Here is a 27450-nt window from a genome sequence, read left to right as displayed (position 1 = left end):
CGAGCGTGTGAGCGGGGGAGGGGCAGAGACAGAGAGGAAGACACAGAATCCAAAGCAAACTCCAGGCTCCGAGCCCTGCACAGAGCCCGATGTGGGGCTTGAACCCGGAACCTAGGAGATCATGACCTGAGCCGAGGTTGGACACCCAACCAACTGAGCCACCCCCACGCTCCTTCATATGCTTTTGTTGTCCTGGAAACTGGTACGGATTTGTGTACTCAGGTTATAAACTCCTTGTGGTAATTGTAAACACTATCAATATCAGAATAGTTCAGGATTCCCGCACACTTAGCTGTAAGTGCAGTGTCATTTGACCTGGTTGTTTGAAAGTTTTCATCTCGTGTAAAGGCTCACTCCTAATTGACAAACCTCAGAGGACAGTGAACGGGGAGGAATGGCACCCTACGAATTTTTGAATATTTAGTTTTACTAAGATGCAGAACTGCTAAGACTCTTTTGTGAGCATTTTTTTTTTTTTTTATGACTTCACCTCACAGTGCAACTATGCCAGACCTACGGCGCAAACCCATTCTCATATTACTCTTTCTTTCAGTTACTTATTGCTGCATGGTAATTACCTCAACACGTATGGCTTAAAACAACAATGATTTATTATTTCTCACGACTCTGTTGTTTGGCCCGTTCTCCTGTCCTTGCCTGCAGGCACTCGTAGCTGCTTCCAGCCAGCTCATTGGCTAGACTTGGGTTCAGCCAGGTTGTTGGCGGATGCACCTCATCTCTTCTTTCCCTCCAGGGGTTCCAAGAGTTCAAAAAAATAGAAGTCACACGGACTCTTAAACCTTAGTGTTGCAAGCCAGGTAGAGGCATTCCTAATGGCCTCATTTTCTTGATCAAAGCCAGCTGGCCAGCCCAACTGAGATAGGACTTGTGGTCCTGTCTTTCCACCATGTGATGAGACAACGGCAAAATCTCATTGCAGAGAGTGTGCGGGATGGGGGCTGTTGTTGGGACCATCTCTGGAAACAACCTACCTCAGTGTTGTTTTTATTCACCATTGGAGAAGGAAACTACTGTACCTTTTTGTTTCCAAATTCTCTTGACTCATGTCAGTAGAATCCTTCCTGAACCATTTAATACTTACAAAAGTACCCAAAATGAGAAGACAATGCTTTCCATTGGGAAATGAATATTTCTGAAGTGGCAAGTATTAGGACATACAGTTATTTATAAGTACACACATAAGATAGTCTATTTGGCTTATATGTACAACTAAGGTGATAATTTGTAAAAATATACAGGTTTTGCTTATTGAAAAAGGCCACACATAAATATTGCAATTGTTATCCATTCTTCATTTTACTACGTCCTATGGAGTTTTGATTTTTGAAAGCATAACTGGTTTAGAATAGCCATATAGGCTTTTGAACCAATATCTTACATCTGAAATAAATAAATTGAACCAATTATTAAGTCTGAACAGGATAGCAGTGTATCCAAGATGTCAGTCTTTTGCATTTGAGATCTTTAACATTTTTTTATGAAGTGTGGCTTATTCAAAGGGTTTTTTTTTAAAGTTTATTTGTTTATTTTGAGGGGGGTAGGGGAAGAGAGAGAAAGAGAGGGAGAGAGAATCCCAAGCAGGCTCTGTGCTGTCATCACAGAGCCTGACATGAGGCTCGATCTCACAAACCATGAGATCATGACCTGAGCTAAAACCAAGAGTCAGATGCTTAACTGACTAAGCCACCCAGGTGCCCCTCAAAAGCTTTAACTCATTTATACAATACAAAGTTTGAAAAACACTAAAAACTCTTAAGAATAAAAATATATGTGTAATAATATAAAGGTATTAATGGGTAGAAAATACTAAATCCAGGACAGTAGTCATTTCTGATGGAGAAGAAAAGAGAAGGCCAAAGCGAGCCATAACTGAGGGGCACATAACATATTGGCAACGCTCGATTTCTCAAGCAGTGTGGTAGGTAGGCAGGTATAGGTGATATGTTCCTTTAGATCTTTCTATATGAACTACTGCAAAATTATAAAGAGAAGGCTATACTTTATCATCTGATTAAGATTACCTTCAAAGTGATGCTACCTGAAACCCTTTCAGAAATATTTTTTTGTTGGGTTCTAGAATGGCGCTCCACTATACAGATCATTCTAATCGCTCAGCCCCCACCATGTACTATTTTATACTAGCTCTTTCTCTTCTTTCCAAGTTAACTGTGGTGATGACAGGCCCAGAAAAGAGGCAGGCAACACTGGCCAGTCCTCCAATGTACACGTGCACCCTCTAACTCAGAGGGCTACCCATCTACCCAGTTGCCCCTGAGAGGTTTTTACGGGATGCATTTTGTAAAATATTTCAGGCGGTGGTGTGGGCTGAGAGTAGAATGTTTACATCCGAAAAAGTGCTTTCAAAAGGACTCCAGAAAACTCTAATTCCTTTAACAAATAAGGACTAAATCCTATTCTGACAAATATTGCAGAAAATGGTTTCTCATGTTTTTTCCCCAGGATCCCCCAAATATTCATTTGTAAAAACATTTTCTGGGGAAAAGTTCTTTTCTGAAAAATGGAGCTCCCAAGGAAAAAAAAAATCAAGACCGTCTGGCTAGTGTGCCTTTACATGGGGAGTGGAAAGTAAAAGTAAGCAATGTAGGTTGACGATCTGAGGTATACAAAAGAGGAAGAGAAATCATATGGAAGTCCGTTCATGCTCTCTTAAAGCAGGCACTCTCAGTTACTTTATACCATATTCAAGAGAGCATCAACGGACTCCTGTTCCACTGGCCTCTGCAAATTGCCCTCCTTTCTTCCTACCTCAAAGTAATCCACTATAGTATTCCTATTTTTTCTTTTCTTTCTTTCTTTCTTTTTCTTTCTTTCTTTTTCTTTCTTCTCTTTCTTTCTTTCTTTCTTTCTTTCTTTCTTTCTTCTTTTTCTTCCTTTCTTTCTCTTTCTTCTTTCTTTTCTTTCTTTCTTTCTTTCTTTCTTTCTTTCTTTCTTTCTTTCTTTTTGAAGGCAAATAAATCTTGGAGAGGGGTTTGTGCACTTTAATTGGGAAGTAGTAGTAAATATAAACAAACATACTATCCCCAAATCTAACCCCTCATTGGTTTAGATCCTTGACTTGTTAAATAAGGCAAGTTTAATGTATATCTAAATTTCTTTAAAACAGACTTCTTAAACTCCCTTAGAAGCAAGTGAAGATTTAGATGAAAATATGTAGTAGAAAATACATGAGGGGAAAAAAAAAGTGATATGCCTTAAACAGGACTTCTTCTGGCACGTTACAAGAACCCTGGCTGTGGTCTGTCTATTAAGATTTCTCACATGGTTGGCACCTAGTATGTAGGAAAAACATTGTGACCTCTGATATATGTTTGTTTTCTCTTCCTTCCTATTCTTTCCAGTTCAGTTCTAGAGATGTCATTTAGGAAAGGGTCTAACATATGATAGGTGCTTAATAAAAATTTCCAGAATTGAAATTAAGTTGATTTTACTGGCTTAGCCTCAGAGGTAGATTCAACAAATAGATAAGTTGTTGCTGAAAAACCTGCTACGGTGATTACTATGATACTCTGTGTGTGTGTGTGTGTGTGTGTGTGTGTGTGTGTGAGAGAGAGAGAGAGAGAGAAAGAGAGAGAGAGAGAGACTAGTGAAACCAGTACATCTCAAACTGAACACAATTTCTTTGTTCCCATTTCTTCTTGTCCATCTCATCCCGCAAGAATGTAATCATGGTCTCGCAATTCTTTATCTCTCCTTTTAGCCCCTCCAGCCATTTCAGTACCATCATCTGCCTGTCTGTTTCAGACTTCCCTGACAACTCTGAGTCAGGACTGCTCCTGCAGCCCCCTAGCTAACCTCTCTGCTTTTCATCCTCTCTAATCTATCTGATGCACGGCGCCAACTCTCTTCCTTTCTGAAGCATTATTTTCATCGGATCACTCCTCTACAATGGCTCTTAATTGCCTTTTGAATCTAATTAAAACTTCTTCAAGATCCTCTACCAATTAACTCTGTACGCAGGCTCCTTTAGCAGCCTTCTTATGCCGGCGCCGGCTCCTGTTCTCAGGCCTGGCTCAAACCTGCTCACCCTCTGCCTTTTCCTGCTCCCCTGCCTCACTTAGTGCCAGTTTCCTCCTACCCACAGTGCCCACTCCTTTCCTCTTTGTGCCAAAAGAGTTCTCTCTCTCTCTCTCTCTCAAAAAAACAAACAAAACAAGATTGCTAAATTACCGTTCCCTTCCAGCTCTGATTACTCTAAGAATCGTAATGGATTGAGCATGGGTCTGTCCTTTTCGAAATGCCTGTGTATTCATGTACCTGCATTATCGACGCCTTGCTGCGGGGAGCAGTGCCCACACACCTCTGTTCAGGGACTCCGCGCATTTGGAAGAAGTCCTGCTGTCCTGGGGCTAGTGGTTTAGCTTCTACAACCAGGCGAAGGTGCACCTAGTGTGCAATGCTTGGCTCACGCCAGATAGGCATGATCTGGGGCGTCTTGGTACTACCTCGCTTCCCTTCTTCACCGGCAAGGCATGCTGCCTTTGGGGGCGGGCGGGGGGGGGGTGCGGAGGGCCCTCGGGCAGCCTCGGCTGCCCCTCCCTCCCCACCCCTGAGCGCCTGGACTGAGGAAACCCCAGGGGTCTCCAGGCGTTCGGAAGGTAACCATCTAGGAGAGAGGTCCTTGGAGCACGGCTGGGGCCACCAGGGCGGTGGACCGTAAGGTGCAGGTCATTTCCCGGCTGGGCCACCTCCTCTTCAGCGCGAGGCGTCTTTGTCGGGTCCCGGAGGGGGCTCCGATGGTGGGGCCCAGCGGGCCGGCGACCGCCTCCATCTTCCCCAGGAGAACTCCTGGGAGACAAAGTGTAAAAGTTGGCCCTGGCTGCCCGGCGTAGCCAACAGGGAGAAGAGGGGGCAGCCCAGAAGCGGCCCGGGGCGAAACTCTTGCTCCGCCTGCACTTCGGGCGCCGGAAGCCTGCCCGCACCTTCGAGTCTCCAGCGCGGGGACCCGCGCGCAGACTTCGCCCCAAGGGCACGGGGACCCGAGGCTTCAGCGCGGGCGGGGAAACGCCCAGAACCTCTCCCTCTACCCCCCGCCCGGCTGGGCGCCCCAAGAGGGCCTCCAGACGCAGGCAAAGGGAGGGACTGGCCGGAGCCACTCCTCCTACGCCGAAGTGTCAGAAGGGACCCCCGGACCGGCGGAAGGGACTTTAGGGTGGTGGAAGGACGATCCGAGTGGGATGGGATCCTCTGAGTAGCGAAAGGGACCCTCCACCCCCCAGAGTGGGGGACCGGCTTCCGCCACAGCGCCCCTCCGGGGAACTCCCTGGTGTCGCAGAGTGACTGTTGGATCCAAACTGTCTTTATTGCCCAAGCCCAGTGACTGGATGTGGCCCGCGACCACTGGAGCTCTCCACAGGTGGGAGGCCTGCATCAATTCCAGCTAAGCTGCCGGTGGTTGGTGCCAGAGTTGCTGTTGCTGCTTTATGTGTGTGTGACTGGTTCTAAGTGTATGATCCCAGGATTCTCTTCTCGACTAATGCAGGCTGCTATAAATGACACCTAGAGAAAGATGCTATAAATGTCAAGAGGTTGTAAGACGTTAAAGAGAGCTGGGGTGGGGGGGTGGCGGGGGGAGGGGGGCAGTGGTTCACTGGAGTACTGGGCTGACCCTGGCATCACAGCGGAACTACAATCGCTGCGACTACTGTTGCTGGCGCTGGAGGCCCTAATGATGGTTTTAGCCACAAGCCAGAGGTTGAACATCCAAAAAAAAAAAAAAAAAAAAAAAAAGAAAAAAAAATCCCGTGCAATGGTAGCCCTGATTTAAAGCTAATCAGAATCCATGGTTCCCTTCCTAGATAACGCAATTGAGATGGCTATTTTTTTCCTTCCTCCACAATGATAGACATAAGGCTGCATCATTATTTTTTAAGCTACATTTTTTTTTTCCTGAACAGTCACAGCAGAGGCCTCGGGTGGAGCTGGCGGCAACAGCCGTTCACATTGGTCTTGCACTTTATACACTTTCTGGTACGTTATTTCAGTTGAGCCTTACTTTAAATCCTGTTGGAAAGAAAGGGGGTATTATCCTCATTCTGCAAAAGAGAAGGACTGAGGTCTGGAGGTGTCCGCTGACCTCTCCTAGGCTGCTCACACCTAAGTGCGGAGCTCCTACACAAATGCAGGTCTTCTGACTGCAGGCACATTGTCAGCTCCCTTAGTACTGCGGCCTGTGGTCCTTGGCCTCCTCTCCTCTCGCTCCTTATCACGTTGCTGGGATAACAGAAGAGGGAGGAATCACCATTCGTGGCGAAAATGGCCTACAGTGTGGGAGAAGGACTAATTCACTGGGCTCCGAAGGAAGCAAAGTTCAGCTCCATATACCGAGTTGCTACTTTTGGTAGTTTATTTGGGGGAGGGGTGTTCTTATTCTGGAAAGCTCTCCCATGGATAGGTCTCTGTTCAAGTGACAGCTAGAAACTCGCTTTTGAAAACTAAGACTGAACAAACCTACTGTCACAGGTGAAACCTAGGCCGAATTAAAATAGCATTTACTGGGGCTCCTTTTTTACCCCCCGACGAAACATCCTATTATTAACCATTACTTCTTACCTAGTATTCTGATGCCCCTCAAAGGCTGAGGCTTCTCTGAGAGACTGAACACTTGCCAAAGTCCAAACATGTAAGGATCATAGGTTGGGGAGCAGTTCTTTCTTCTTACCTTTATTTAGGGGGAACCTTTCTGGTATAAAATGTATGGTCTTTGCAGATGAAGCTTTTCAAGTCCGTACTCAGGAACTACCTAGAACCGGATGTTTAGAGACCTTCGTATGAGTCATAGGTACAGAGTCACCTTCGTAAGTGTTTGGCTAGGAGGAGTTGAGGGAAAGTACGAGTGGAGAGGGAGAGAAAGAGGAGGGGGAAGGCAATTGGTTCTGAAACAAAACATTCGAACAGATTGGGAGGCTGTAAAATCAAGAGTCATTCCGAGCCGATGCCACTGTGGGGCGCCAAAGTTCTACTCGGCTAAGGCCTGCGGCCGTGGTGCGAGGTGCGAGGACAGAAGTCGTGGCGAACAGATGCACTGGGGGAAGAAAAGGGGGAGGAAGGAGGGAAGGAAAGGAGAGGAGGGGTGGGGCTGGGGTGTCCTTTATTCTCCAGTTAAACCCGCCGGGGAGATTTTGTTACATAACAAGTCTGTGCGTGGTGGAGGAAGACTTTGTTGGAAGGAGGAGAGAAGGCGGGTGTGAATGGGGGGGAGGGGAGGGGGAAAGATCCTAGAAAAGAAGACAATCTCAGACCACTGGGCTGACCAAAGAACACAGACGCTCCTCTTCGCCTCAGAAATTCTCGGGCTTCTTCTCAAACTGGGGCCACGACCTCTTTTAAAGGGGCGTGTGAGGGAGGAAGACAGATTAGGAGAGGATCTGCTTGCTCCCCACAAACACTCCGGCCTCCCCGCCCCACTTCCTCGCCTCCCCCCACCCCTGTTTGGGGGCTGTCGCCTCCGGGAACCGGGGCTCGCTCTGTCTCCTCCAGGGCGCTGCAGGGCGGCCCAACTCCATCTGCAGCCCCCGAGGACTCCTCGGCCGGGATAAAGGGCGGCCTCCCTCCGCCTGCGAGCGTCCCGGATGCTCAGCCGTCAGCTGCCGGGCCGGGAGGCGCTGATTTCATTCCCGCGCGGCTTTCGCGGCGGGCGGCGAGGGGCGGAGGGCGGGGGGCTGGCGGGGCGGGGTGGGGGCGGGGGGCGGGAGGCTGCGGCCGAGACCCCGGGAGTCTGAACCGCCCGGCCCCGCCAGGGTTTATTACATCGCAGCCACCGGCAAAGGTTAGGAACGCGCATTCAGAGACGGGATAATCCGAGTTTAAATATTAACAGTAAAAGCAGAACCGGTGGAATATTTACCTAGAAACTGAGCAGATCTCCTTTTGCCAGGGGAGAGGAGCGCGGAGGAGGCCGGGCTCCCAGGCCTGCGGCTCGGAAGCGGCGCTTCCCGGTGGCGTCTCCGGACCGGCCAAGACCCACCTCGGGAGCTTCCTCAGATTGTGCTTAAGGCGGGGAGGGCCGCTGACCCCCTCGCCCTGCCAGGTCGATCCGAGTCTGCGGGACTCGGTCCAAATCTTCTGCTTTGTCATATTCTCCTTTTTAAGGGTCTCCCCGAGCAACACAAAAGGTGCAGGAAAGTGCGTTGGATCAATAGCAAAGATTGTTATTTAGATAACGAATTAATCTCCCTGTTATAATACTTTTATAGTGAACTTTGCACCCCTTCCATAAGAAAAAGGAATTTAAAGGGAAAAAAGTCTCAAACAGGATTAAGGTTTTAATTACAATTCCCTATCGAAATAGTATGTTTGATGAGCTGATCTTATCAATTAATAGTAACATTAAAGCCCAAGAAACAGATTCACGGAAAATATGCTTAAGGGCGTCTTTTAAAAGTAATCGCACCCAGGGAACCAGCGGGGCAGCAGGCCAGCGATGCGGCGCCGGAGCGGGTTTCGGATCCACGTCTGCCTGGACTCGGCCAGTGCCGGCGCGCATCTAGGGCTCGGGATGGGGCGGGGGCGGCGGGGCCCCGGCGCTGGGAGACGCGGCCGCGCGGGTGGGAGGGAAATAATAAATAACAAACGCCTCTTCCAAGCTGAGGCCCACATCAAAGTTGGGGCCCCACAAGGGCCGTGCAGTTCACTGCGTTTGGGTCAGCGTTATATTCCAGGGGCAAATAAAGTAATTTGAACATGCACCAACAGTTTTCCATAAAATACGAGTTAAAAGAAGTAATAGAACTAATCACTGTCTCCTCAAATCAAGTAGAAAACATTTCAATGCACTAATTAGAGTAATTAGAATAATAAGCCTCTGCCTATATGTGGTAAGACAATGTGTACAAACAACTTTATTTAATGTATACTGGTAATCAGCGATGCGTGCCTGCTTGAATGCTTAGCGCAATAAAACTACCCTCCGTCCGCCCAAACAATCAAATACAAATTAGTTTAATGATTGTGCCTGCTGAATGTCTTAGAAATCCACAGGCAGAGGCGAGTAAATAGAAGCATCCTTGTTTGCGTGCGTCCTCGCCCGGGATGGCCGCGGGGCCCGGTGAGTGGCCGCAGGCTGGCGCGGCGGGAGCGAGCAGGAGGCCCGGAGCGCCCGGCGGAGGCCGGGCCAGGCGCCAGCACCGACCTGCGCCCCGCCAGAGCCCCTGCTTCCGTCCCTGGCCGCCTTCCCACCCCTCCTCAGCCAGCTTCCCGCCTCCCTGGCCCCGCCGCGCCCCCCAGGCCCCAAGAGCCCCTGTTCCCCGCCTGGCCTCTCCTCCTCCAGAGGCAAAAGGCCGTGCTAGAACTCCCAGCACCTGTCTACGAGGGCTTTAAGAACTGAGTGATCTCTTCCCATTAGGCGACTCCTCCCAGGAGCCTTGGAGGGCTGAGGCGGGGGTTGGGGGCGTCCGGCCCGTGCTGTGAATGCCCAGACTGCAGAGGGAAACTCCGTGCCTCTGATCGTGGGGTGTGGCCCCTCCCCGCTCGCTGCCCGCTTCTCTGACTTGGGAGGCTGGGGTGCCCAAGAAGGGCTCCCTGGTTCCCTTCGCTGGGGAACTGGTTTTCCTCCTGTACTGTAGATACAAGAGCGACTTTAGACCCAGCAGGGAGTGGTCCGTTTCCGAGGGGTTTAGAGGTTCGTTTTCTTCCAAGCTTCAGCATTTGGTAGGTAGGTTCTTCTTCATTGGAGGCAGGGAGCTGAGGTCAGGAACAGCCAGAAGTTTGATGGGTGTGGGCTGAAGGGAACATGCTTCAGAACTTCGTTTGCCAGCTCTTGGCTCCTTTGCTCTACTCTTTGCCTCCCTCCCACTCGCCCCCCCAAACAAACAAGAAAGGGCCAAATTGCTCTCCTTCCCCCTTTCCTCCCCAGTTTTCCAGCAGTTGCCTCCTCTGCCCTCTTCTCTTGGGGCACCTTCTCCCACGATTGCCTCTCTTGTGAGGAAAGCAAGGTCCTGGGCCCAACTTTGCAGAGTCAAGCGGAAAACCCGCGCAGGCACAAAGCTCGGAGATTCCCTGGCGCCTGGACCCTCGACCCTCGGTCACCTCTGCGCCCCATTGCATCTCTGCCCCAGCCGCACGCGCCCCTAGAGAGGCCCCGCCAACTCGCTGCGACTGTAACCAACTTTCCCGGGGGCGGCAGCTGTGCCCAAGGCATCTGCCCTCCCCCGCCCCCACCTCTACCTTCAGCTTCGGATGGGAGAACCCACCACTCGTTGGCTGCCTCCCCCCCTCCCGACCTCCAGGGTCTCCTTGGAGAGTGAGTGCGATGGAATAGCCGGCGACGTCCGGGCTATCGACCCTCCCCGTAAAGATTCGGACGTCGGAGCCGCGAGAGCCGCAGAGTCCCCCGGTTCCTGGCAGACACCCTGGAGCTGTTCGCTGTCCCGGAGCGAGGGCCGGGGATGGAGTACAGGGAATGCCCGGCTCCCCGCGCCTCTCTCCTCCCTGCGCCGGCAAGCTGGGCAGTCTGGGCCTTCCTTTCAGCGGCCTGGGCTTCCCCGAGGTGGGGGTGGCACCGCGGGGCTGGGGTGCCTCCTTGGGCCTGAGCACCGAGGAGAAGCGGCCGGCAGCACCCTCGACCTCCTTGGCCAGGCGCTGTAACAACTTTGAAGAAATATTTGGTGAAGGGAGCAAACAAACAAAAAGTTATTAATGTCGAGTCATTGTCTCCAGAATCGTGCGCTGTGGAACGTAAAAATTCTTCTGCCGGAATGAGATTTCTGAACAGAAGGAGGGAAAGAGGTCCCCCCCCCGCCCCTTTCCACGAGGATTTGCCTGAACCCTAAAGCCCAGTGATTTACAATGGCTGATGTGTATTACACACCCACAAGAAACTTTTTCTTTTTTTCCCCACTCTCCTGCCAAACTCTGGCCAAATTTGTGTGTGTGCCTTACTCTCCCCCCCTCCCCAAATTTAAACAACAAACCCAGAGGAAACACTGGCGGGAGGAAAAATATATGCCCCAAATCAAAAAGGATGCAGGTTCAAATTTACTCCACAGCGAGGTTTCCTACTGCTGTCGTTCTGCACGCCGAGAGTTAATCGTATACAATTTATAACAATCAAAATCCCCTCCATATTGCTCAGATGGGGTCCTAATGCTCCCCTGTCTTTCTAAAATCAGTGACAAGTGAGTCTTTGTGGGGCATTTATTTCCTTCTTTTTTTCTAGATGACAGCTCCCCATTCTGAGAGCAAAGAGCTGTGTGCCGCCAGCTACAGACCACACTCCAGAGCCCAGACTCTTCACGTACGAACCGCATATGGAAGTTTTTTTGCCCCCCTCCCCCCAAATCTCAGACAAAGAGCTATAAAAACTCAGAAAGACGTGAAAGGAATAAACTTTAAGATATAGATGCACTTTTACTGGTGTATTAAATAACATTTCAGACATTTTTTTTTTTAAAGAAATACATCTTAATGTTATCAACAACCAGAATTCTAACAATAAGAGGCCAGGGTTGTTTTGATGGGATATGATATTGTTTCTAAAACCTCTAACAGCTAAGCCAAGCAGAGTTGTTATTAAGGTAAAGGGAAAGTACTACATGATAAAGTTAATTAACTTTCTTTTTCTTAAAAAATAAAGGAGGGAACAAATTTCCCAGCTTCCCACAAAACGTAAGAACAATGTGAAAGTATTCTGATTGTTTATCTCCATAACCAAGCGAAGGCTTTAAGAAAACTCAAAAGCCATTTTCTGGTCCTCCTGTACCCACCTCTAGATAAGGACGCATTGGAATAACTCTGGCCCAAGTTCTACAAAGGTGGGCAAGTTTATTCCACAGTTTTCTAGCTGAGAGGCAAGCCCCCACCACTTTTGCATTATTTCCTGTACTGAATCCAGCGGTGAGAATAGGTACCAGGAGCCCTGGTTCTCTCCTCCCACCATCTGCCCCCTGGTAAGAGATTATGCATCACTGAAAAAGTAAACTTTCCCGAATAGGGATCCTGTTGGTATAAAATTTAGCTGAACATCCCATTCCGTCATATTGTGAAGCTTCATTCATAGTACCTCCAGATGTACTTTCATTTTAAATAGACACTGTCCCTTTTGCCTCATTGAAATATACAAGCAGACCCAAAGAAACACTTTTACCTTTGACCCTCCCTTCACCATCCTTCTTTCTTTTTCTGTAAAAGCTCCGCTCTTTATCTCATTCTTTAACTTGTCTAGGCATTCAATAGAATCTAGAACAGAGTTCTATAAACCGATTGAAAAAAAATCAACAAAGACAAATCACAGAAACCAGTGACAAAACGATAATTTCTCTCCCCCAGAAACACAGCACTACCCAAGCTGCTTCCATAGTAAGGCAAAGGAAAGGCAGATGTATGCAGCTTAGAGATGCACAGGCACAGGTACCAAAGCACTCCCATGCCATCTCCCCCTGCCCCCCATTGTTGCTGTTGCATCTCTTTATTAGTTGACTTTGGAGAAATAAGAAGATAGAAGGATGAGTGCCTTTATGAAAGCCATTTCATCAGAACGTGTGGCCAACCAGTGTGTGGCTTTCACTGGTAGGAGCAGGAGGGGAAGGAGAGTGCTTTTGTTGCCGCCATCTGAAATATAAAGGAGGTAACTTCATGGGAACTGAGAATGTCTACAAGTGCCAAGCACAATGTTATTTGTGGCCATTCCCTCTATCTGACCTTCACACGACTCTCCCACATGATCCGTTCTCCCCCATCGTACACCATCAATTTGAAAAGTGACATATTTTGAGGAAACACAGGAGCTTTTTCAGGACGGCCGCGTTCTGCATTATTGTCTTTGGGGAAAAGAAAGGGTTTGTCACTGTGGCTAGCCAACATCTTAGGGATGGCTGCCCCACAAATGTCTCCCAGTGGCAGTGATGGAGTTTTTTACGTTAGCGTGTAATACATTCCCCAAACCGGCAATGAAAGTGCCCGAGTAGCTTTCTAATCTGAACGGCAAGCATGGGTCAAAACCATGGCGTGTCCGTTTAACACGTGATGGTTTCCAGTCAGTAGCCCCTGTGGCTAAGAACAAAAAACGCCTTCTCAAGGTCCACTAAAATGCCCTGCAGAGGGCAGATGCTGCTTGTTTTCTGCCTACAATGGAGGAGGATATTGACCCAGAACTCAAATCTATATCCAGCTTAAACATTTTACCCATCAGCATGTCTGCGGTCACAAAACACTTCTTCTTTCTGTCACTTCTCGTTCAGACTATTGATAAGATCATTTGGCTGAATCTGTTTGGGACCTGTGTAATATTGACTAGGAGTTAGAAAAGATGATCAGATGTAATAAGCCCAGAAACTACCTTTCACAATGGACATTTATGCTTAAACCAGTGTTTCAAGGAGCACTCCAAATATATCAGCAAACTTGTAAACTAACCCAACACTGCTTGGATTTTCCACTAACCTTAAAACTGATTTTGGTAAGTATAATGCTCCATAGGAGACTATCTGAAACAATCTGTTATTAGCATCACAGCCTGAGTCTCTCCCATACATTCTTCTCTCTTTTTTTCTCTCTCTGTTTTAGAGCCTGTTTGCTTGCCTGAAGAGAAATAGATACTATTGTATAAACCATTGCAAAATCCATTCCCCCCCCCCACCCCTGTAAACCTAACAGGAATAATATTTAGGTCCTACCTCTAATCACTCGGTAAACACACATCTTGCATATTGTCAGAGTTACTCTTTGTTGGAAGATATTTGTTAATTATTAAAAAGAATAATACCCTTAACTAAGCTTTGCTCTTTTAGATCCCAAATTATGTGAGGACAAGTGGGTAAAGATTAAAGTCCACCTAGTTGATTGATGCTCTCCAAAAAAGCACAATCAGTTAAGGTAAAGGTAACCTGGAAAGAAGACGTAGGGATATCTGCATATATTTAAAGGGGACAAACATCTCTCTGTTGGACACTGAAATGGCAAACGAATCAGAACTCAAACCCATGACCATTTCAATTTAGTGCTATGGGCACAGTGACTGAAAGGTCTGGGACTGATAGTTTTTTGCAAAGAAAAGTGAAGTAGAATCAGAACAGTAGTCTCTCTTAAAAACAAACAAACAAAAAAGCTCTGAAAGTTATAAACATGAAACCTGGCAGTATACGCATAAAATTTATTCCAAAACTTTATGAAGTATAAAGGAAGGGAAGTATTTTACACACAACTCAACTCAGTCAGTATAAGGTCTAGGGTTTCCCCCCCCTTAAAACTTGGCACTATCTTTAAAAATAAAATAAAGATATTTCAATAATTAGAACAAACTATGAAGGTATTGTGCATTTCTGTTTTATGTAGATAATAAAATATTACTTTAACATAAATATATAAGGATCTCTGCGTTTTTATTTTCCCCACAAGCACAACCAAATGTACCAAAACAAAGTATTTTTAAAGAGACTGAACAAAAAAATTACATCCCATATAGATTTTGCTCATCTACTCATTTAAAGCTACAGAAAAACAGTTTCCAGAACCTTTTTGCTTTAAAAGAAATAAATATACATTGAGGCAGGCCACTTAAAAATGATATGAAAATATTTCCCTGGGTAGCATTAAAAAAAAAAAAAGAAAAATAGACAAAGAAACATTTAAACTATTTCTGCATTTCAAAAGACAGATATTAAACATATATACATAGTGGTAAGGTTCAGTGGTAACTTTCTTCTTAGTAAACCCAAGAGAGTTAGAGGAGCTATAGACAAGTCCCCTGAACTCCAGCGTCTGACCTTACCCACTTGGTAATAAGAATCTGAAAATTCATTTCCTCCCTTAACCATTGGCTATTTGCCCTGCTCTGGATTGCTTCACTAGAGGCCAGTCCCCACACCTCAGGAACAAGCAGTGTGATACAGCCCGAAGCAGCAGCTCTGTGTCCATCTCCTCGTGACATTCGTTGGGGGAAATGAAATACAGGCAAATAAATATGCCCATTCTAAGTCATCATTTATCTTGCAAAAACATTGAAAATGAAACAATCACAGGTGTTTGAAAAGACAATATAAAGCATATTTCCTAAAACCTTAACTACTGAGTGCAATGCTAATCTGATGCTGAACCATAATTTTATGGTATTGAGAATTTAATTTTTTAAATAAAGATTTGCCTAATACTTAACCAGAAAAAAAAAAGCCCCAAACTTTTAAGATTAATAAAAAGTGTTTTCCCTTTTAGCGCCCTTTTGTGCTGATTATTTTTTTAAAATATTTTAACTGGTCACAGTTTAATGGTATTTATTTTCAATAGTTAGAAGTTTTTTCACCTACACTTCCCAGTAGAGTCTTTTGTTATGGGAGTTAACCATTTTCCATCAAGATAAGGTAAAAGCGCACTTAAAACTATTAACAAAGGGAGAAAAGGAAGGATAGAAAATAGCATTTTTTCCCCCAGTTCATTTGGCTTCCTTAGTGAAAGAAGGGGGGAAAGCTGTCTAGGTTAAACTGGTATTTTCTGTGATAAATTATAGGAGAAGAAGGTGTGGGACCTTAAATTTGATTTGATAAACAAATGAGCTAGTGAAGACAAAACCAGCCTAGAGTGGAGATATCCTCTGTATGCATATGGGTATTTGTGCAGTAAAAAAAAGTCTCTGCATACACCATTAAGTTCCCAGATTATTTTCTTTATGTTAAAAAAAAAAAAAAGCTATTAGAGGGACAAAGTTTAACTGCTGCTCTCAGCACAAATAATTCCTCATAATTAAGTTATTAAAACTGAAGGCAGAGAACTATACAGGGGTTTCTGAAGATATATATTTCCCTAGTTCTCTTCAAAGTGCCACTTTCTGTTGGACGACTCTGGAAATACATTTATAACCTCCACATTTCCTCTGAGCTCTTTCACAATGGGCCCGCCTGATAAAATGAAGCAATCAGTCACTCACTATCGATTTTTCTTTTTCTCCCCTCCACAACCTCCCCCAGAAACACTGCCTGAAAATGAAGTTTACTTTGTGGCTGGTCACAAAAAAACCAATGCTTGACTCATTTTTGTATTCCAAACTGGACTCTTGCCTTGGATAAAGCGGGTAGACCATGCACATTTCCTGAAAGCAGAGAATTATTTATTTTGTATGAAGCCAATCGTTTTTGCTTTGGTAAAAGAAGCAACTAAATGTTACACCAATGTTGGGGGGAGCCTGAAGGTAACCAAAGTTCACAAACAGGAAGAAGAACAAGGGGCAACACAAGAACGCTAGAAATGGAGAGTAGCCAAGAGCTGGCTTCAACTCTCCCTGCTGAATAAAACAACAAAACAAAACAAAACAAAACCCGGCAATTTCAAAATTAACCGTGGGAGAAAGAAAAATACGTTCAATGAATTTGTTGGTGTAAACTTCAATTTTCTTGCAGTGCAAATTTATGCCGTTAAATTTTGACTACATCAAAGAACATGTGTATTTTTTCCTCCTTCCTGATGAGGATCCACATTAAATCAACACAGCAGAGCATGTGCCAACTCCGAGCATCAGGAAGCTGTTTTGTGTTTATCACGGTTTGGTGGATTTTTTTTTTTCTTTTTGGTAATTTATTTAGTTTTGCCAGGTATTTAACTCAGTGCTTGCCATCTCTCCTTCTCTCTCTCTCTCTCTCTCTCTCTCTCTCTCTCTATTACACACTCTCTCCTCACTCTCTCTATGAGACACTCCACTCCATTGCCTGGGTACTAGCCTGTAAAGGTCAAAACACATCATTACACCTGCTACCGTTTAAAGGATAGTCCAGTGCCTTAGTTGCTTTCCTTATTATTTTTTTCTTTTTAAGGGACGGGGAAATAATAATTAAAATAAAAAGAACAATCAGAAGTTAGAGAGGGAACAAGGGGGCCGGGAAAGGGCCGTGGACCGTAGGGGAGGGGGAGCCCCGCGCTCTGCCCCTCCCCCCGCTCGAGTTCACTGGACGGGCGTCTGCACCCCGTGGTGTGGTGGCGTGTCCCTACTCCCCCCGTACACATCCTCGGCGCCCGGCAGAGTCCCTCCGGGAGGGGTCATCCTTTTCTCTTTCTGTCTCCTGTTACAAAACCAAACTCTCACCACCTCCTTCTCCAGCTGTAAGCTGTCCGCGAGGGAGGTGATCTCCTGGGCCGAGGGCTTGGGGCATTTGAGGAAATGGCTCTCCAGAGCCCCCTTGACGCTCACCTCGATGGAGGTCCGCTTTTTCCTCTTGCGCCCCTGCGCTGCGATCTTGTCTATGCTCGTGGGGCTGCCCGAGGACGAGTCCGCCTCCTCCAACCACTTGTTCAACAAAGGCTTCAGCTTGCACATGTTCTTGAAGCTCAGCTGCAGGGCCTCAAACCTGCAGATGGTGGTCTGCGAGAACACGTTGCCGTACAGGGTGCCCAGCGCCAGCCCCACGTCCGCTTGGGTAAATCCCAGTTTGATCCGGCGCTGCTTGAACTGCTTGGCGAACTGCTCCAGGTCATCCGAGGTCGGCGTGTCCTCGTCCGAGTGCGGGTCGTGGTGCGCGCCGGGGTGGCCCGGCGGGCCCTGCGGGGGCGGCGGCGGCGGCGGCTGCTGATGCGGGTGCGAGTGCGGGTGAGGGTGGTGGTCGGCGTGGTGCGGCTCGTCGTGCGCGTCCCGCAGGCCGTGGTGGTGCAGCCCCGCCGGCTGCCCGCCGGCGCCCAGCATGCCGTTCACCGTGAAGCTGGGCTGCGAGTAGAGCAAACCGCCGTTGGACGCTCCCATGGAGGGCGGGAGGTGCGCTGCAGCCGCGGCGCTCCGCCATGCCCCGGGCCCCGGGTGGTGGTTGGCGGCGTGGTGCACCAGATGCGGCGGCCGCTGCTGTTGCTGCTGCTGTTGTTGTTGCTGCTGCTGCTGTTGCTGCTGCTGTTGCTGCTGCTGGTGCTGCTGCTGCAGGGCGCCTGGCCCGTGCAGCTCGTCACCGCGGCCGCCCTGCTGTACCACCACCGAAGGCTTGATGTCCGGCTGGCCCAGGGGGCTGGTGGACCATGGGGAGCCGTCGCCGCCGCCCCCGCCGCCGCCCCCGCCCCCGCCGCCGCCGCCACCGCCCCCGCCGCCGCCGCCGTGGGACAGCGCGGTGATCCACTGGTGAGCGTGGCTGAGCGGGTGCCCGTTGCTCTGCAGCGCGCCGTAGTCGCCCTGCACCAGGCTCTGAGCCTCGCGGTAGCCCCCCGCGCCCTGCTGCATGCCGCCCGGCGGCTCGGCGTGCACGATGGAGGCGCTGGAGGTGAGCAGGCTGTAGTGGTTAGACGCTGCGGTCGCCATGACTCTCGGAGCCGGACTGAGCGCTCCGGTTAAAGGAGCCGCGCATTTGACAGTTACTTTTTTGCCTCGGGCTCCTCTGCTCGCTCGCTCTCTTTCTCTCTCCTCTCTCTCTCCCCCAGCGGGCAGCTCCGACGCCCGCTCCGACGCCTTCTGTTGCTGCTCCTGCTATTACTGCTGCTGCCGCCGCCGCCTCCCGCCCGCCCTCGCTCTCTTTCTCCTCCTCTCCCTCCTTCTTGCTCTCGCTCACTCTCTGACTAGCTCCGCGCTCCCCCCTCTCCCTGCTCTCTCCAGCTCTCTCCCGCTCTCTTGGCAGCGCCAGCTCGCAGCGGCACGCGCCTGGGCCCCGCCCCCTCCGCCCCCTCCCATTGGCTCCGCGCCCTTTGATTTACGTGGATACCGCTAGCAACCTCCCAGGCCGGCGCCACTGATTGGCGTAGAGCTGCCCCCTCCTCCTCCCCCCCGGGCGCCGAGTCCTCTCAGCCCTCCTCCAGTCCCCCCTCTCCACCCAATTCAGATTCTCTTAGTTCTCACCACCCTAGCTCTCCAACCCCGGGGCTCCTCCGCCCCTCTTGGATGGGCCCCGCCCCCCATCTGTCTCCCTAGCAGACGCGCGGTGCGCGCGGTGGTGGGGGGGGGTGCTGATGGTGGGGGGCGGGGGGCAGCCTCAGTCCTCTTTCGACCACAGCCACTTGGAAGACTTGGGTGTGTGGGGGTTGTGGTGGCGGGGGGGGGTGTGTTGGTCTACCTTCTCTTCCTGTTAGGGCTGGGGTTGGGGATGAAGAAGGAGAGAGAAAAAGAAAAGCTGAGTCGCAGGAGCCAGGGGTAGTCCCGTTTTTATTCACCTTGGGACACACACACACACACACACACACACACACACACACCAACGTTTCTTAAACCAAGAGTCAGAAGCCAGACTTGTCCCCCTGTTGAAGTCTCCTTTACCCCCACGGATAGAATTTCAATGTCCACGTGCTTTTTGCTTCAGGATGTGCGGACACTTTTGCCCTCAAATAAAGGTCCTTTCCCTCCCTTCCAACCCGCCGCTAGCACAGGCTCCCTTCCTTTTAGGCTCCAGGCTCAGTTGTCTCCCAGCCCCTGGGCGAGAGGACCCCATGAGAGGCAGGCTTAGCCTGCGCTCATCCACTAGTGAGAAACTCCTGTAAAGGCGCGGAACTGCCTGCTCTGACAGCGCAGCGGCCTGGACCGAAAACAAAACAAAACTCATAAAGTCTGTTAGATTAACTAACACACTGGGGCGCGCGCAGTTTTTGGCTTAGAAAAACCAGGAGTCTGGGCGGGAAGACCTTTGCCCTGTGTGAGGCCACAGAAGCGCTGGCAAGGGGTGCTCAGCCTCCGGGTGAGGTGGCGGCACCCAGGGCCGCTCCGGGAAGCCGAGACGCGGAGCTGCGTGCGCGCTTGCCTGTGCGGCTGGCTCTTCTCGATACAACTTTTCCGTTAGCTGCTTCCAAAGGGAGGAACGGTGTGTGAAGGAAAATGGGCTGATGCTAGGGGAATCTTCCTAATTAGTAACTTCTACGGACGCCAGCGGGTGGGGCTGGTCTAACTCAGCTCTCGGGCGCTCGCTGGCTAAGCTCCAGCTTAGCCTTCAGCCGTGAACTCCAGAGCAAGACTGCGGGAGAGTACACCGCGGCGCCGCTCTACTGGGCGCGAGCGCGTCGCTTGGTCAGTTCCCTAGCCATCGGGAGCAGGTGCCTGCCGCGGGCTTAGGAGCCTGCGAGCCTGGTGGGAGAGACTCAGGCGCGGACCCTGCCTGCAGCAGCGGGACCACCACGCAGGGCCAAGTGAAGGGCGCGGATACTGCTAAGAGAATCAAAAGTTGCTGCCGGGAAAAGAAAAAAAGACCCCAGGGAAAGTGACTTCCGTCCCCACCTCTCACCCTTGGCCCTGTGCGTTGTAGCGCTGGCGCTGCCGGGGGTGGTGGATTTGTAAAGGAAGCCAAAACAACGCTCAAGGGGAGCACTTTGGGGCCTCCGAGCATCTTAATCTAGACAGCAAAGTGGAGCGGGCCAGAGAATTCATCATGACTAACGAGGAACGAGCTCTTTGGGGAGTGGCTGAGTTGTTTATAAATCACCACGTTGAGCACCCGCTCGGGCAAGGCGCTTTGGCTGAGAATTTCCACGTGCCCTGTGTTTATGAGCGTGTGTATGGGAGAGAGAAATGGTTAGGGGAGGGGCGAACCCACAGGCCGCCAACAGGACGGACCTGCTTCCCCCCACGCGCGCACCCGCGCGGCAAGGCGAGGACACACACGGAGTGGCGCTCAGTCCCAGCGCAAGCGCGGAGCCACTGCAGCCGCGCGCCTGGAGGCTGCTAGGAATCCCGTAACTTTGCCCGGTTAGGAAAAAATGAAAAAGTCCTAGCCTCGGAGCGCGCAGACTCCGCGGCTGGCGCTGGAGGCTCCTCGACAGGGAGCGAAGGGGATGGGCGGCGGGCAGGACCGCCTCCTCACGACAGCGGCCCGGAGTTCCTGGCGCTGGGCGCGCGGCTCTCCTGGGGCTTTGGGAGCGCAAGGGCGGCGTGCCAGCAGCGTCCCATCCAGGCGGGCCTCAGCCCTCTGCCCCCACCCCCCTCCTCCGCCTCCCAGCTCGGAGAACTCAGAGATCCCCAGATGGAGGAATCCAGCCGCCGGGAAGGGCAGTGTCCGAATACTCAGCAGCTCACCCCCCCCCCCCCCCCTTCGCCCTTTCAGGGCAGGTGTCTGCTTTTCTCTGGATTTGATTTCACATTTCTCAAGGGACAAGGCCCTCTGCAGCCCGTGGGGTGATACACTCGAGAGAAGACAGGGTTTCCAGACACATCTCTGAGAAAGCCGAGGCGGCCGGGCTCGGAGTCAGTTTAAAGGTCTCTCCACCTGCCTCTTCTTCTGCCGCCTCCCCTCAACCCCAGGCTTTGGGCTCTCGGTTGCGGAGTGGGGGCAAGAATATGCTGCACGTGTACATCAAAACTTCCTGTCTGTAAAGGGACTTCACTGGGACTCTGATATCCATCCCACGTAGAGGTCCCGGGTCTCTACTCCACTCCGCCCCCACCCGCCCGCCCCCATTTTGCTGGCCGACGTTGGAGCCAGAACGTTCTCAACAGGGCAAGCGGGGTAGTTCTCCCGGATTAATACACCCAATAAATCCCCGGGAGTACACAAAGCAATGCCCAACCCCTGGGCCTCAGCCTCCGCACCCCACCCCCAACCTCGGAGCCGGGCCAATCGCCGGGCGGGCAGGGCCGGGCGCGCACCAGGGCTCTGTGTCCCACCTCCCCCCCGCGCTTCCCCCGCCTCCCTGCTTGTCGCCGGAGGCCCGGCTGGCGCGAACGCCGGGTCCAGAGTAGCCTCGGCTTCCTGTCTGTCTCCCGGCGCGACTCTTCCCTGGGGCTCCGGGAACCGAGACTCTCCGGGGTTTTAGCTCCAGATGGGGGCTTCATCATCTTCCCTCCCCCGCCACCCCCACCGTCGTGGGCGCCTTCTTTTTGCGTCTGACCCGGCTAGGGGAGAGTCTGCAGGTCTGCCTGCCTTTCTCCAACCCGCATAAAAGCGCGTTGAAGGTGTCTCGGGGAGACACCTCCAGGTTTTGATTCAGCTCATTCCCTTTCACTGTTCAAAGCAGCTGTTCAAATACTGAGGCTGCTTACGTTGACGTGGAGAGGATTTCAAACAACCCTAAAATGCTTTGAACTGACAAGGTGTCTTGATATCTCCCTCACTCCAGCACAGCTCTCTGAGATCACTCGCTAGGACAATGGCTGAGCAGGCTGTTCGAGCGGGCCTCGCTGCCTGGGGGCGGCTGCAGGGTCCCCTGGGCCCTTTCAGCGAGAACAGACTTGAGGCACCCTAAGAAGAGATGCAGGCAGCGGCGCTAGCCTGGGCCCTTCCCTTAGGTCCCAGGAAGGGCTGTACTCTGTGGGTATCCTGACCTGGACTGGTTTGGAGAAATAGTGCGGACTCCCTCTTGCCCGGGTGCTCTGCGTGGAGAGGAAACAGCTCAACGTATCCGAACGTAACCGAAAAGACCCCTATTTATCTCCACCCTGTCACACTCCTCAAAAGAGTGAGCTGGGCCTGGCCCCTTAACCCATGGCCCCCAAAGTCTTCACTTGAATAACAGTAATGGTATCAGTCCATGCTCTCTAACTTGAACTCTAATTTATTAACTCATTCATCTACTAAACACACTCACACTATAGGTAAAACAAAAACAAAAACAAAAACAAAAACATTTATTTATTTCTCTGTACCAGGACTTGGCAGAAAAAACACCCATAACCATCCCCACACACTGTGCTGAAAAGGCACAGTTATTAAAATAGAGAGATGGTATTTATTTGATAGATCTTAATTTATTTCTTATTTAGGTAGTCTCATGATAATAAAAATCAGAAAACAGGGAAATTTCTTAGGAGGTGGCAACTGGCTCAAACTTGGATAAAATTGCCTGTTGGTGTCTCCTTTTAAATGTATCCTCCTTGGAGGAGGGTTGTTTGAATCTCTTCTTTTCCCACTCCTCCCTCCCTCCCCCCCTCCTTTCCCCCTTCCTTCCCTCTTTCCTCCTGTGTCCCAGCCCTTCATTCCTGTGCTCTGCTCTCCTGCTGGCCCCCCAGATGACGTTTCATTTGAGAGCTCCCCCACATTTGAATGGAACTTCTTTGCTAAGGGCCTACAGAATGTCAAAACTGAGGCTCCCACCTCAGAGCTACAGCTTTAAACAGCCAATCCACACAAAGAGGCAGCTGGCTGCTTTAATGAAAACCTCCTGAAAGCTTCAAGAACTGCAGTCTTGGGGATGCATTCATAAAGAGCATGGAAAATGCATTTTCAAGTTGCCAGTCCTTATGAGAGACACAATAAACATTTAGCTTCTTAAAAAAAACAACAGAAATTAATATCTTTAATTATGTAGCAGCACACTGTCACCACAATTTTAAAAATCTCATATTTATATGAACTACTGCCTATACATGTATTTTACAAGTTTCTAAATGTGCATCTGGCTCTATGTCATGAATGGTCTTGAAGAAGGAAAAGTTTTCTGAAAGTGGAAACTCCCATTCTTCATATGCTTGGCAACTCTATGTTTGTCCACACCTCATATACAGATGATTCTTCTCTACTGTGTAAACCAGTGAGATATAATGTTCTAAGTTCTAAGTTCAGTATTTGAAATGAAATTATTTGAATTCATGGATATTAATCTCTTCCCCCTTTACTCCCAGTTCTGAATCTTGTCATTAAAAATGATCCCCCCTTTGTAGTCCGCAAGTGAATATTTTATAGACAGGCACGGTTTGAAGACTTCTAAAACCACATCACCCAGGCAGTCTAGCTGTTTCAGGGATTACTTTGAGTAATTTATCAAAGGAAGACTACTAAATTTTGAGTGGTGAATATGAGGCCTTACAGGGGAGAAAGCATAAAGGACACATTCCATCAGTGCGCGAGATAAATTCTATTTGGAGTTAATACAGCTTGTTTATATTGAAATATCAGGAACAGAACAGGAGGTGATTGGTGGCTCCTAGTTCCTTTCCTGAAATTTTACTTTTAAAGGACTAATGACTTCCTAGCAATGGAGCCTGAGGGTGCCCACCTCCACCCCCTCCACCAGCCCCCCTCCGTCCCTGCCCTTCCCCCCCCCCCCCCCCCCCCCCCCGCCGCCTTAAAGCAGGTGGATAGCTGACTACCAGGAGGGAATGACAACTCTGATAAATTAAAGGGATTTCCCACAAACCTCCTTAGCTCTAAAGCATTTAAAAATAAAGCTCTTGCCGCAGTCCGTTCCCTTTCTTATGCTCTGGAATAATTTGAGTAGCGAAAGGCAAGGGGTGAGAGCACGGACACACACCTGCGCAGAGGCGCAGTGAAAGGGCGTCCTTAGCAATTGCACTGGTGCGGCGTCCAACAGCTAGGGCTGGGTTTCGATCGCTGGGGGAAACAAGACTGCATTTGGTTGAGGCTGGACTTCGGTTTTCTTATTCTGGCTGCACAGATCAGGAATGTAAATCCCCTCTAAATTGTACGAATGCACTTAACAATCGTGTTGTTAGTGTCCGGGGGATCGCATTCAGCGGGGGAGGGATGATGCGCGGGAGCGAAGTTTTTCTTAAGGGCAGTTAATCACAGCGGTATTAGCTGTGGGCCAAGACTTCCTCCTGGCTTTCTGAGTTTTTAGATCTGTCATTCTAGGCACTTTTGGACTTAATAAAGTTAGGGATGACTATTTTTTTAAAGGGAGGTTTTCAGAACGTGGGTCCCGGTGATGTAAAGGGTGGCATTGTCCGGAAAACGACGCAGAAAGCGAAGGTCTAGGCAGGTTAGAGCATTGAGAACAGTTCACTCCTCTTGTCTTTCCTTCGAGTTTTCGATGGTAATCTGGGGCAGCCGGGTCCCAGCATTAAATGCAAAATAGGAAAACAGGACACGGCCGAGTCACAGGCCTGATCATATTAACGCCCTAGGTCAGAGGGAGAGAATAATGAATAGGCGCGGAGCTCGGTTCGTGGAAGGGAACCTAATTAACCTTGGGAGAGTGAAAGAAAGTCAGAGATCATGCCTAGGATCGTGGTTTAGGATGCTTATATTTACGCGAATGTGAATGTGTGCGGATGGGGGGGGGGGGCGGGAGGGAGGGAGTAGTCTACTTTGTGCATTATACTAATAATTGTTTTCTTAACCCTGAAAGAAAGCTGGAGTTTGTGCTACTCAGGACCATCTAACCACCCACACAATCCCGCGGAGAACTCCGCTGTGGGAGCTCCCGAGCTCTGCCAGGAGGTTCTGTGTCCCGGCCTCGGCCTGCGTGGGGGATCAGCAGGGGTAGGGAGAAGGGGCTGCGCCGGCGTCCCAGCGCCCTGGCCTGACCTCGGGAGGGACTGCTAGGGAACAGAGCAGGATGGGGGTGGGGGCGTTCCCTGCCACTGAGCCACTGAGCTCCTAGGCAGGTCCTGGCTGCGATCCGGTGGAGGAAGACGAGGGCGAGAAGCGGGAGGCCGGGCCATTGTCCAGGGAGGGCGCATTTTTGTCCGGATGCTGCTGGTTGCTATAGCGAGGAGGGAAATCCAAACAGAAGGGCTCAGTTCGCCTTCTTCGGGCCTGGGAGCAGCGTTCTCTCCTCTCAGCCAAAATAAAAGTGCCGCCCGGGGCCTGGCACCCCTTCCCGGGAGAGCTGACCGTGGGCTTGAGGAGAGAGGCCCGAAGGATCCGGGCACCTAGCAAGGGGAGGGGGTATCCAGCCCCGCAGGGAACAGCCAAGCAGGTTACTGCTGGAGCGGACGGAATGAACCAGCCACAACTCATTCTCTCTCTCTCTCTCTCTCTCTCTCTCTCTCTCCCCCCCCCTCACTCCCACCCGAGGTGACGTCTTTTATTTAGGAAAAACCTTACAACCTCAAACTCTTGTGACATTATCAGTGGGTGAAACTCCCTCTTCACCGGGGCTGATGGCAGCTTTTCGGTGTTGGAAGCGCCGTCGGAGGAGAGCGACCCGCGCGCTGCGCGACGCTGTGCCGGGAAGGAGCGACAATACCAGCGGCAGAAAGACCTGTTTGTTATAAGTTTAAAAATCACTCAAAGGGAAATTTCACTAGAAATGGGGGGTGGATGAAAATTTCTCACATTTAGAAGAGACTCTTATTTTGCAGTAGTGTGTGTCTGTTTTAATGTTTGCTATTCAACTTTAGAAACTGTGTGTGGTGGAGAGGTTACAATAAAGGCTCTTTACGGCTTATAATTTCTCCCAACAGTATAGCTCAGAATAGCTAGGGGACGACAGCAATATTTAGTTAATTGTGAGCTGTTATCTTTAGAAAAATTTGAGTTGGTATTTTAAAAAGGGAGGATATTAGTTTACTCTAGGTCAGGTAAAAAGTTAGGAGGTTATTTGTGGGGACAAGTTATCCACACCAGATGGGGACAAGATAGTAGGGACTTAAAAAAATTAATTCTCTTACTCTCCTGTGACTTTCAAATTCTCTCTCCTCCCTCCCTCTTTTCTCCCTCTTTTTTTCTATTTTCTCTGTTTGTCTCTTGCCTAGACGCTGCCCAAAAAACTAGAGAGAAAACTTTTATTTGACCAAAGGAAGCCACTTGAAAGACTTAGTCAAAAGCATTTTTCTCCCTCCTCCATTTAAAATATATCCTTTCCTTCCCAGTGACAAGTCCCTTAAAACACACACACACACACACACACACACGCACACGCACACACACACACTTCACACAACTTTGTAAGAAGTTTCTTAATTCATAATAACATTCACATTTTTAAAAATGCTTGAAAGAAATCATGTTAATGAAGAGAACATTTGCAGTAATTTGGTGATAATTATCAGAATCGCCACATATTCGCAGAGGCTTGAACAATACGTGTTCAGAGAAAAGCAAAACACATTATTTTAATAGTCTGATATGCAAACTATGGACCGTTCAATTATGTGGCTTAATAATGCATACATGATGTGATCTTGTTATTGGGATGGGAAGGTCTACGGTGAGTCACTCCTAAGACCAAGTGTGCTTTCACATCCAGTAAAATCCATTGCCATGGATCAGGGGCCCCTGCCAAACTGCATTTAAGAGAATAAAAATTAATGACTGAGAATTTGAGCGTTAAATTAACATTAATTATATGACCTGCATGCTGGAAAGATTAAATTTCTTACGCCCTAATTAGATAACGTCTCCTCATATATCAAGCAATTTCCATTTTCATTTCAGGTTTCAGGAATACAATGCAAGGTGGGGAGAGGCAGTTAGTTCAGGGTTTTCCTTCTCTGAGGTCAGAGTTGGAATGTCCACCCACCATCTCCTCTGCTTTCCTTGCCTTCGCCATGCAAAGCCTCAGGTTGGAGGTCATATGAGAGAGAAGTAAGCTCTCTCCACTTCTTATTGTCAGCGGTAGTTAGTGAGCAGGGGGCTTAGTGGGCGGACCCCTAGTAGACCTGGAGCATTGGAAGCTGTCCCAAAGAAGGATGGGCCACCAGTCAATGTCTCAGGCCAGGAAAACTAGGGGTTAAGATCCCTGGCAGGGACTCAGAAGAAAGGAAAGTCCAGCCAAAATGCACCCCGGACCCTTTTAGAGTAGACACGTCTAAGCTAGAAGTGTAAGGACACAAGTGATCCTCAGTGTTGTGTTTGGAAAAGAAAAAAAGATTTTCTTAGGTGAGGAACAACCAAAGGCAAGACAAAGCGCACTCATTTCTTTCCG

At 49.5% G+C, this 27450-nt stretch overlaps 1 protein-coding gene and 1 long non-coding RNA gene across 2 annotated transcripts; both read right to left on the bottom strand.

Annotated features, from left to right (window-relative positions):
- Nucleotides 1-14111: 14111 nt before the first annotated feature.
- LOC123608763 lies at nucleotides 14112-26915 on the bottom strand. Its single transcript, XR_006717429.1, has 2 exons — nucleotides 25538-26915; nucleotides 14112-16633 (listed from the first exon to the last, which is right to left on the bottom strand). It is a non-coding gene; the product is annotated as an uncharacterized LOC123608763 (long non-coding RNA).
- POU3F2 (POU class 3 homeobox 2) lies at nucleotides 15212-18453 on the bottom strand. The gene has a single exon (XM_045499099.1). It carries the CDS (start codon nucleotides 18230-18232, stop codon nucleotides 16901-16903), a length of 1332 nt encoding a protein of 443 aa, XP_045355055.1. The 5' UTR covers nucleotides 18233-18453; the 3' UTR covers nucleotides 15212-16900.
- Nucleotides 26916-27450: the final 535 nt, after the last annotated feature.

This window comes from Leopardus geoffroyi, chromosome B2 (genome assembly GCF_018350155.1).
Source record: "Leopardus geoffroyi isolate Oge1 chromosome B2, O.geoffroyi_Oge1_pat1.0, whole genome shotgun sequence".
Taxonomy (NCBI): Eukaryota; Metazoa; Chordata; class Mammalia; order Carnivora; family Felidae; genus Leopardus; species Leopardus geoffroyi.
Note: the sequence above shows the minus strand (reverse complement) of the source record. Positions and strands in the feature narration are given on the sequence as shown.

Coding starts and splice junctions, on each gene's coding strand:
- POU3F2 (XM_045499099.1), bottom strand. CDS start 18,232: ATGGCGACCGCAGCGTCTAACCACTACAGCCTGCTCACCTCCAGCGCC.